Source organism: Pyxicephalus adspersus, chromosome 5, assembly GCF_032062135.1.
Source record: "Pyxicephalus adspersus chromosome 5, UCB_Pads_2.0, whole genome shotgun sequence".
Lineage (NCBI taxonomy): Eukaryota > Metazoa > Chordata > Amphibia > Anura > Pyxicephalidae > Pyxicephalus > Pyxicephalus adspersus.
The window spans coordinates 14,386,217-14,397,839 of NC_092862.1; the positions used below are offsets into that span (position 1 = coordinate 14,386,217).

At 37.6% G+C, this 11,623-nt stretch overlaps 1 protein-coding gene across 1 annotated transcript in view; it reads left to right on the forward strand.

Moving 5' to 3' along the window:
- The window catches only part of TNFRSF11B (TNF receptor superfamily member 11b), a 14,489-nt gene extending 4,533 nt beyond the window's left edge, over positions 1 to 9,956 (forward strand). The window contains exons 2-5 of the mRNA XM_072410706.1: positions 2,918 to 3,275; positions 4,009 to 4,188; positions 4,710 to 4,913; positions 6,815 to 9,956. Of these exons, the coding sequence (XP_072266807.1) occupies positions 2,918 to 3,275; positions 4,009 to 4,188; positions 4,710 to 4,913; positions 6,815 to 7,191 (1,119 nt within the window). The 3' untranslated portion in view covers positions 7,192 to 9,956. The remainder of the gene's footprint in view (positions 1 to 2,917; positions 3,276 to 4,008; positions 4,189 to 4,709; positions 4,914 to 6,814) is intronic.
- Positions 9,957 to 11,623: the final 1,667 nt, after the last annotated feature.

Here is an 11,623-nt window from a genome sequence, read left to right on the forward strand (position 1 = left end):
TATTGAGCTGAAATCTCAATTCTAATCATTTGCATATATTTTAGCGACCACCATATATTCTAACCACCGATGTAAGGGTTATTTTTCTAACTAATCCCAAAGGAGCAGGGGTTCCTCAAATCTTCAATTAATTCCACAGTTTCTTCTTGGGTAAAAAAATGAAATCCGCTAAAGATTTTGACAGCTATCACCCCTGGGGCTACTGACATAACATCCGATGGAGAAATCCTGCTGAAATTTTGGGCCTTTTGGATGTCTGTACAATACAGGTTTATATACTTAAATACCATACATAAAACAACTAAAAAGGAACACACTGATCCCATTTTTAAGCACATAGAATCTTTTAGAAATGTTTTTTTAATAAATAAATAGTCTGGTTTCAGGATCTCTTTAACAGCTGTAGGTCCAATGCAGAAAAGGTTCCCATTAAATGTCTTGATTTGATTTGAATATTGATTTGGCAGTTATGTGGAAATGTATTTCAGATAATGTACCTAATGCACAAAAAATGTTAAAGGAACTGTTCTGCTGTCCATCGATCTGCAATAACTAGCTACAATACAGAATTGTGTTGGATGGAATTTCTCTGATAGTGGAATTCCCCAGTGATATGATACCTTGCAATACACAATGTAAAATTATACTGGTAACCTATCTGAAAAACAATAAAAAGTAAGAATGAAATTTGCTGTAATGTTGTGTAAATGTAATAACCCATAGCAAGAGAACATTGGAAGCTTCCATTGCTGCTCTTCTAATATTTTCTGTGTGCAGTACTTTTGTCTCAGACATTATATAAAGGAGAATCAGAAAATGTTGGAATTTCTCAACTGTGTATTTTTTGTTGGGTCAGTGACTCAGAACCTTTGAAATAACTTTCAGCTTTTCAGGGAACCCCTGCTATAATCCACAGCTCACAGTACATTGGCCTGAGGGCCATTGGGAAGAAATCCTCCTATATTTTTAGCCAGTGGGAAGAATGTCACCCATGCAGATAACCAGATCATTGGTGTCAGTAAAATTGACCTGAGAGTCACAAATTTCCCATTGCTCAAGGAACCCCTAACAACCTCTGGAGGAAACCTGGTTGAGAAGTACTCACCTAACAGCTAGCAATGTGTAACAAATATCACACCTTGAGAAACAAATCTCAACCACAGATCTCTATTGGATCTTGAATATGATGAGCATTATCATTGACAAACACGGGACTTAGCAGGAGATTAAACAGCTGGAAAAATCAGCATCTGCATAATTTAAGATGTCCATATCTCGGAATCTAATAATTTATGTGGCCATGTGGTTTCCACCTCCACATTTCCATTTTTTTCATCATATGATCAAGATATCATTATGTTGGTGACTGGTTAGCTTCAAAAATCTGTTCTTCTAGCCTCAGACTAAAAAAACCACAAAATCTTAAATCGGGTATTCTTATATTTATTTGAAAATGTGTTGTGAAAGTGTGGATGCAATGATAAGATGATGGATGACACCCACTGATTTGGTGAGCTTAGTTTTTAAGATTATTAAGTGCTTAAATTTTCCAAAATCTAATAAACGTAGTATATATATTAACATAACATAAACAGAAATGCGCGTACTGCAAGACTTAGAGCATGCAATTCATTCTTCCGATAGCCCTGATTTATTAAAGCTCTCTAAGATGATACACTTTCATCAGCAAAGCTGGGTGTCATGGGAAACCTGGAATTGATCTGGTCCAGTATTAAAAACGTTTGCTAAAAAATAGCAAATGACTTTTAAGTAATCCATTCCAAGTTTGCTGGATCACCCAGCTTCACTGATGAACGTGTATCTTCTCCAGTCTTGGAGAACTTTAATAAATCAGGCTCAAAGTCTGCATATATTAAGTGATCTCTAGTCCGGAATCTGTAGTTACCTTTTTTTTTTTAAGTATCAGATCATTTTGGTGCCCATTGGCAGTTCATCCCATAATCTCTGGCTCCATGAAACATTTTCTCCTTATTAATATCTACCATACAAGCACATTTTGTAGGTTATGTAAAGGCCAGGGATAGATCACATCAGATTATTTGCTTAGGGTTGCTGCATTTTGTTTCTCTCTTATGTTGGTTGTGTTTTCTGGTTTCTCTATTAGCCTGTATCAGGCTGTTCTGCCTTGAATCAAACCGGCAGAATGTTGTCCGCTGAATATCTGACAGTCCTGCGAGGTGCACAGGATCCAGCTCACCATGGACTGAGTTTTTATTAATGACAAGTCACGTTGTGGCTCCACATAACCCAGCAGAACTTCCTCTGTGACTTTCTGCTATAAATGAAGAACACATAGTGTGTATTATTGTAGAACAAGAGTCAGTTTATGTCAAATAAAACTTTCCAGGTTTATTTTCTACAGCTGTTTGTTAAAATGAAAAGTGTTACTTACATAAACTCAACTTCCTCTATAACTTTTATTATTGCTTGATTGCCTAACAAAATATAGTAACGCTTATCCATTATGCATTCAGTGAACACAAACTTTTTTTTAAAGATAGGGCACATTATACTCATTTATTGGGCTTACAATATAAAAGACCTAGACCAAATAGACACCTAACAGGGTTCATAGCAAAAAAGCAGCTTTAGCTGTAACACTTACAAGCCCTGATTGCAGTAGTAATTGTTTTTTACTCCTAGATGTCTTCGTCTTCTGGACAGAAGACTGAGCACTTTCCATGAGTACAAAATGCCCCCTAAGTGGGCATCATCACAGTATTGCATACATATAATTTTGCAGAGAGTGGCAATCAAATAAATACAAAAGCTTTTTAAAAATCAAATAAAATTTACCCAAATCCATTAGCCTATAAATAGACAAGACAGGGAATGATTATGTATTTATTCAAAATCTCTGGTTCTGTTAATAATAGAGATTCTTTCTTCTTTACAGATCTTCCATGTTAGTGTCATGGCTGCAAACTCACCAAAATACAGTCACTATGACCCAAAAACACATACTCTGCTACAATGTGACCAGTGTCCACCAGGGACTTTTGTTAAACAAGACTGCACTACTGAGTGGAACACGGAGTGTGCCCCTTGCCCATCCAATCACTACGCAGACCAGTGGAACAATGACAGCGAATGTCAGTTCTGCAGCACCGTGTGTAAAGAGATGCAATATGTAAAGCAGGAATGTAACAGCACCAGGGACCGGCAGTGTGAGTGCTATGCAGGACATTTCCTGGATGTGGAGTTCTGCATCGCTCACAAGGAGTGTCCTCCTGGATTTGGAGTACTGCAACAAGGTAAACATTACATTTCTATCAACAGTCATGTTCAAACGTAAGGAGGGGGATCAGCTAAGAAAGGGCAATCCATGGGCCTGTGGGCCTTTATATATATATATATATATATATATATATATATATATATATATATATTTATCCCGTCTTGAAATTTACACAGCTTGCCACACCACATTGTAGAGGTGTACATGGGTAAAGAATGTCCATCCATCCACATTTATTTTGGATCATCCCACTCCATTCCCCAAGATGAGGATTGTTGAAAATGTCATGGCAGCTGGCAGTTTGCCTGCCTGTGAGCCTGCTTTGTTTCTCCGTTAGAGTCTTGGGTCATGGCTGATGCACAAAGGGTGCACAAAGGTGCCCCAATTCAGTTGTGCATAGAAGCCCACTCTTGGCTTAGTCCATCACTGTTGATGACGTCCCTCTTTTCCACACATTTCAGTGATTGAGCCAATTGATTGGCCATTTAGGCTTAAGTACTGCACCAGGTATTTCCCAGGGGCACCAATGGTGCAATGAAGCAAAGGGGGAAGGTTGTAAATGAATACAGTTTACAGGATAGGATTTCAATTGGCAGATTGACCAAGTCTGTTTGAATTGGCAAATTGGTAATGTTCAAATGAAGAGCTAAGTTATTTTTTTTTAAATTAGACCCACCTAACCTCTTTTATTGTCAAATATCATTACTGGATTTTACCTTTAAAATTATTATGGTCATATTTGTTTCCAGGAACTCCAGAGAGTGACACAGTTTGTGGTGAATGTCCCAAAGGAATGTTCTCAAATATAACATCTGCCACAGCTCCATGTCAAAAACACACCAACTGCAAGAACCTGGGACTAAAAGTGGCTCATAAAGGAAGTTCCACAGAGGACAACGAGTGTGTAGAGTCAAGATTATGTGAAATAGGTAAAGAGATACTGTTTAAAGTATATGAATAGCCAGTAAAACTACACTTCCAACCATGGAAATCATAGCAGCCACTAATCTGCTCCAAAGTTTAGGAATTCAATCTTTAAGCCAGACCACCAAATTCTCCATCTCCTAGTTCACAGTTTTCAAGTGTTGATAGACATCTACATAGGTACATACTGGCTAGGAATTCAATCTTTAAGCCAGACCACCAAATTCTCCATCTCCTAGTTCACAGTTTTCAAGTGTTGATAGACATCTACATAGGTACATACTGGCATTACCTTCCAGTTTGGCCACATGGTCAGTTTGAGGTCACTCCCTTTGGAAAGATTGAAAGGTGAGGTTAGATGTGCTACATGCACCCCAAATTAGGTACCCCATTAAGAGTTTAATGTACAGTGCTGCGTAATATCTTGGCGCTATATAAATCCTGTTTATTAATAATATTAATAACAAAAGTCCGGCATTCCACTATCTGAATAATACATGGGTTTGATATTTTATTCTTTCCACAGATATCAGTCTTTGTGAAGAAGCTTTGTTTCGGTTTCCTAAGACGAGAACCAACTGGTCAGATGTACTTATTCAGAAATTACCTCCAACAGCACTGATGTTACAGCAAATAGAGTTGATTAAACAGAACTATGACCCAAAGGATCAACCATTCTACTTGTTTAAACTGTACAAGAGTCAAAACAAAGGGGCAAACTTAGTACAAGGTAAGGGTAAGCTTAGCCTTAGTTTTTTTTTCTATAATTCTTATGTTGACCCTGCAGTAGATCATTTTGTGGCCATTTAACTTTTAACTACATTTCTAAATTACTATATTTGTGTTTTTCATAGCCTTGCCTTCCTTTTCCTGTCCAATGGGTTCGTCTTGTATTACGTTGCTATTCTGCTTTTTAAACTTCTCTGCCTTAGTCTTAAGCCCTGTACCAACATTAGATTTCTGTCGCTGGAAACAACCTTTAGTTTGTCAATGAAATTTCTTGGTTTTATCTTTGTTTGCCTATCCTTTTACCCACTTCTCCACCACTCCTCTCTTCTCAACACTTTTTTTTCATTTTTGAGTTTTGTCCTTTTGTACTTTTTGTATTTTTCTCCTACTTTTATCTCATATTTAATTCACATTTCCTTATCTTCATTTTTATCTGTCTTTCTGTTTCTTCTAAGCTATGTACACATGTCAAATAATGTGACTATGGAAATGATCTGTTATAATTGTTTCCAACAACTTTAAAACAAATGGGCACTGCACAGACAGTACTTGTTCAGCTCTATAGAAAAGAGGGGGGTAAGCAGGAGTCACCCTACTGTGATCCGCCTGGCAATATGCTAAGCAACATGGGAGAACCACTTTACTAGATTTAAGCTTAAGATGATCACGAGTGTTTTACTCGGGCGACAATATTGTGTGAAATTAGCTTTATCTTAAATGATCAATTTTCAGGTTTCTTCCATACATCTTATACACCCTTTGTAATGTCCCACTGATGTTTAGTTTTCTGTACTATGTCAATGAGTTCTTTACTTTTAGAAATTATTTACTTACCCAGTGTTCCTTAGGCTAGGTTCACACTTGTGGTGAGGTTGCAGTGCATTTACCGCTTCCTAACACCAGAAACCGACACCAGGAACCTTTGCCTCTCAGGAGACATGGTAACATCTCCCTGAGGCAGCTCCATAGGGAATTAATAAGAGCGGCAGTGAGCAGTACTACCACTGGCCTCAAATCTGCAGACGCTTTGAGAACCAGCATTGCAGTATGAGTGTTCAAGTTTTCCAGCTGTGGGGATCAGCATGGGATTGTTCGATCCCAAGGCAGGTGTGAACCTGGCCTTACTTGTACATGCTTGGTTATCTCTTCCCATTCTTTATATGTAACCTGACCTGACAACCTTTTTCCACTGAAGCAACATCTCACATACCCTAAATCTAACCTTCATAATATTCTTCAGCGTTTTGTAATTTCACACATCTGCAAAGTAATTCTCACCTTACCCATCACCACCAATAATTCTCTTTCCTTGTACCTTTTGGCTGGCTTTACCAGTCATTGGAATCAATATTCCATATGGCATACAGTCCAATCTCATGACTAAGAAGGCTCTGAATTTATTTGTTTCTGAGCTATTCACATCCCCCTCATGTGTAACTTTACCTATTAGATGTTACCCTGCCACCCATAACCCTTTTTCCTAAAGCAGAATTAAACCCCGCAACATTCACCTGATCCCATTCTCTCAGAAGGTTCCGCCATCTTCTTCTTTCTCCCTTTGCTGTCAATGATCTTTGGCCATCTTGATTGGCAGAGGATAGGATGACATACCTCCGTCAAAGTTCATTTATTCCCGACACGAGCAGGGGAAGCGGGATTGCCGGGTCTCCAGCAACTAAAGCTGACACTGCATATGAGCAGCTCGGCTTTTTGCCAGAAACCGGGAGCAATCAGGCCGGTAGAAGGAATTATAACGGAAGGGACATTGGGCCTTTCACATAAAAAGAAGTATCAAGAAGCAAGGATATAATATAATATGGTCATAGGGATAAGCTATGCCCAGGCTATAAATTTTCCAGCTTTCTATACCAGGTACTTACTTTGCACCTTCTTAACTTGCAGATATAAAGGAATGTGAAAAGGGAGTACTGAAGCAAATTGGACATTTACCATTGATCACCAAACACCTTACAGCACTGATGCAAAGATTGCCAGGAAACCCAGTAAAAAAGGAGGATATAGAGAATACCTTGAAGTCCTGTGACCATCCAAAGCAAATTTTGAAGCTCCTTAGTTTGTGGCGAGACAAAAATGGAAGAGACACCATTGAAGGCCTCAAACATCTGACGAGCAACAAGTTACCTAAAACATTACGAAAAGCTATGAAAAAAGTGGAGAGGTTTCTAAACAGTGTTCCAATGAATAAACTATATGAAAAAATAATTCGACAGATTATAGGCAGTCAATCTGAGCTTGGTAAATCTGACTCATTATTATGACTGATAAGTAGATAATTCACCTGTGGACCATTTCAAGCTATCTACAGGACATCGGACCTCGTGGTTTATTCACACCTGAAAGGAAAATAACGATCAATCACATGATACTTTTTTGGTGCCATTAGAAATTTAAGGAAGCTGATTGGTTGTTAAGGGCAATATAAACTGTTTTCTTTCAGGCAGTTATTTTAATGAGGTCCATTATGCTGAAACTGGATACATTTTCTGGTACCTTCTGTATAAGCTTTATTTATAAATATATTTGAAACTATTTTTGATATGTTTTATTAATGTTGAGCTGTACAGTATTTTCTAACCACTCTATTTTGACCCATCTATCATATTATATACATACAAGTAATAATAAGTAATGAACTGATTCTTGAAATGCATACCTATTCTAAAGAAATCACTGTTCCCAGAGTGGCCAGTTATGTGACCAAATGATATAATTTGATCACACAATCTCAACAATTAGGGAACTAATCCTATTTATTTTCTTTATTTAGCTCTTATCACATGACCAAATGCTGGCATTTAGTCATGTGACTAACTGCTCTAGGTGGCTGATGAAAAATTAATTCTACATAAGTTTACCTATTTTATCATTTAATGGTAATATGGTCAGAATTTAGTGGTGGGTAATACAAACTTGTTCATATAAAAAAATCTTTCCCCCTTGCATATATAACCAGTTCAAGCTATAAAAACTTGTCCAAAGGATAAAAAAGAGTAATGTTGGCAATTTAGGAATCATATTGGTTGTCACAGATAACACCTCCACTTCTTTTTACCTTCATGTTACAAATTTATCATTTATTTATCATTTATCATCAGTGTTCTTCCCTTTTTTCTGTTGTGTATATATATTTATATTTCTATGTTGTTTTTGCTTAGAACTCTGTAATTTTTTCTTTTTGTATTTATTATTTTAATTTAACTTGGTCCAGGGATTATGTTGGGAATAGGGAGGTAATTCTTATGACATTTTGTTATTTATAAAGTTTTTAAATTTGTAGCTTACATTTTAATTATTGTTCACAGGCATTTCTATGGCTTTGCCACAATTATTTGCTCCTTGAGTTGCTCCAACTAAATATACACACGTTCAATTGAATTTATAGTGAGCCCAAACAATTAGGGCCCACATTTCTGTAGAATGTTTGTTGCAGTGTCATGTATTCCTGAAACTGCATTGCAATAGAAAAAAAAAGTTCAACAAATTGGGCCTGATTTATCAAAACTCTTCATGGAGAGTCTGGAGGAGAGTCTGGAGGAGAGTCTGGAGAGTCTGGAGGAGATAGACTGTCATGGAAGAACCTGGGTGATCCAGCAATTTTGGACCCAGGTTCACCCATGACAGCTTCTCCAGTCTTGGGGAGCTTTAATACATCAGGACCATTGGGATGTGCTCATTCATTTTTCATGGGTTGCCTTAATGCAACAAACATTAACATTCAACACATGTGCATTAACATGAGTGGTCTCCATAGTTCTCCTTTAATGATTTGCAAGTGTAAACCAAAATCAGCTCTCTTTAGAGCTAATGTGCAGTACTGGAAACACCCATTTATTAGCCACCGATCCAAACCAATTTCATTAAGATTAATTGAAGATCATTTTTTGGTGTTCATAGAAACCATTGAGAATGTTCTTGTTAGTACATTTCATACAAAAGCCCTAAAAGGCCTATTAACAAACTATATGATACCTACAGGAACATTTTACCTTTTAAAATATTATTACCTCAAATATTCGTAGTTCCTATAAGCTTCAAACCCTTTTATTATTCTATATATTCATGAATAGCTTTTTGATATGGTTTGCATAATATGTATAGTGGTCAATAGCACTTTGTCTTCAATTATATTGGGGCTCATTCACACCATCAGCCTTGGGCAACATTGCCCAAAGCAAGAACAAGAAATTTTGCCTTATGCACTATGGCTCCAGTTCCCACCAATGTATTATGTGTGTAATAAATAGAAAAATGTTGCATTACTGCAAGCAGTAATAAAGCAGATCTTTGAAACTGAACGTCAGCTTTCAAGCCAGCCCCTGACCAACTTTTTAAAAAAATTACAGTTTGCAATAAATAATTGAAATGAACATTTCCTTTCCTCCATTCGAGCTCCTAGTTGGTGCTGCTGACATCATTATTTCCTTCTGGATACCCAAAATGGCATTTCCTGGCATATCGGGTGCCCAGGAGGCTAGAGTGATGTCACTTCCACCTCCCAAAGATGAGCTGGTAAATTTTAATAATTTTTAAAAGAAGAGAAGGGCTGGCATGGAAGGTCCATTTCTAACAAATACTGCAATGTGTTTCAACCATGCATTTCTTTGTTTTTATAATGCGTGTCAAAGCATTTGGGTTGATTTGCTGAAGGAATATAGGATGTTCACCATGCAAGGTATATATAGCCTAACTTAGTAAGTGGGATGAAACTCTGCTGACTTCAACCGTCTAATTATGAACAAAGACAAATCCTGTTTTTTTTTTAGATTTTCTTGCATGTGATTAGGTATTCTATGCAAAATTGGATTCTTTCACAATCAATAAGTCATGTGGAATATACCTTGTAGCGTAAAAATTCAACATCCAATAGCTAAATGCAATGCTTATGGTGTGAATCGGCCCTTAATGTTGTGATAATATTTTATTTATCAAAGCAATTCTGTACATTACTACTGGGCTTTGCCATCTACAATGCATGTCTCATGTTGTAAGATGTTTTATATTAAAAAATACAGATTGTGTCACTGTTCAGTCTTTCAAAACCTTTGTGTGTCAGATATTATTTATTACTGTCCATTTTTAACATACCTTAACACAGGGCTCCCCAACCTCCACTAGTGGTCCACGGCCCTCTGACAGGTGGGTTGCGGCTCTGGCGGGGGAAGGACTCTGCTGGGGGGGCGCACCGGCCAGAGCCGTAGACCGCGTCTCCGGTACGCATCGCAGGTTCAGGGCGGCGGGCAGGTTATGTCTCTGGGAGAGTGGGCAGGTTCTTGTATCATGACATCACTCGGGGGGTTTTTTCCCCTTTGAGTGACACATGCATGGCCTGGAGTCTGTGAGATTAGTGGTCCGCTAGCTCCAAAAGGTTGAAGACCACTGCCTTACCATGTATATGCAAAGTTAATATTTTTAACCTTAGATGATGCGTCCCATTTCAGCCTTTTTTAGTGTCTGTATCCCTTCTGCAGGAATTCACTCCTCTCTCTGACCTGGTGACCATTGTTACAGAGACAGAAATTGGGGGTAGATTTAAAATATAAGCATTGTCATCAGAGCAATAAGTAAAATCTTCCAGTGGCGACATCTGTTCCTTAATCAACAGGATAGGAATGTCTCCAATTTGAAAAGATTTTATTTCGTTGCCTATCCTGTTGCATCTTCGGGACAAGAAATGAAGGAAAATCTCCCTTGCAGACTAAAAAACAAATATATAAATAAAACAAAAATCTAATATGCTACACAAAACTAAAGGGAAACTAAGCTTTAGGCAGGTAAAAAGAGCTATTATTCAAATTATGTATTCATTTAATGATTTGAGCGTCTGGATTATAAAGTAACCATAGGCTTTGCCCATTCAAGACAACACATATTGTACATTTCTTATATTACCACTTATATTTCCCCATGCATTATATTCGTACCTGACCTTTGCTTTGTCGCCAGCCCCTTCTGCCACCAGAAGCAGGGGAAAGCCCCATAAATGTTACAATTAACTGGAGGCATCAATTACTCTGGGCTATTGATTCTCTTTGGACAATGCTGATTGGTTCATAACTGGTTACATTTGGAGAATCTCATGCTATGCCAAACCTAGACGTTATAGGCATTCCCTTCAGTGTGTCTCTAATGTGTATGTAAATGCTTAACAACATTCTTATTTGCTCATTTTGGTCTGGTAAAAATGCCAATTAAATATTTTTATATATTTATAGTTATAAAATACAGTGCCTATTGATCTAGTCATCACTGCCATCTTGTGTCCCGTGCAGTATTATTTACCCTTCCTGGTTCACCTCTGTAAACTGCAGAACACCTCCACCTTATGTTCTGCAAATAAGAAGTTGAGTGTTGTTCCCTAACCTTCCTATCCTAGAGTGACAATGATCCCCCATAGAAACAATACAGTGAGCGAGCATTGGCCCCCTAGATCAGGAGGGTTAGAGAACAACACACCAATGTCAAATTTTCATAACATAGGGTGTAGGTGTTCTAGCCTAGGAATTGTGTAACTGGCACCATGAGACAATTAAGGAAAATAGCCTTAAAAAGAAAACTAATCCAACCACCACATGGAATTAAAATTGATTTACAATCCTACTTGATCCATAGAGAAAAGAGACAAACAGAAAAAAGCATGGACTTTGAAAGATAGTTTTATGTGCAAGCAGCTAACAAAATAGTGAAAATTGT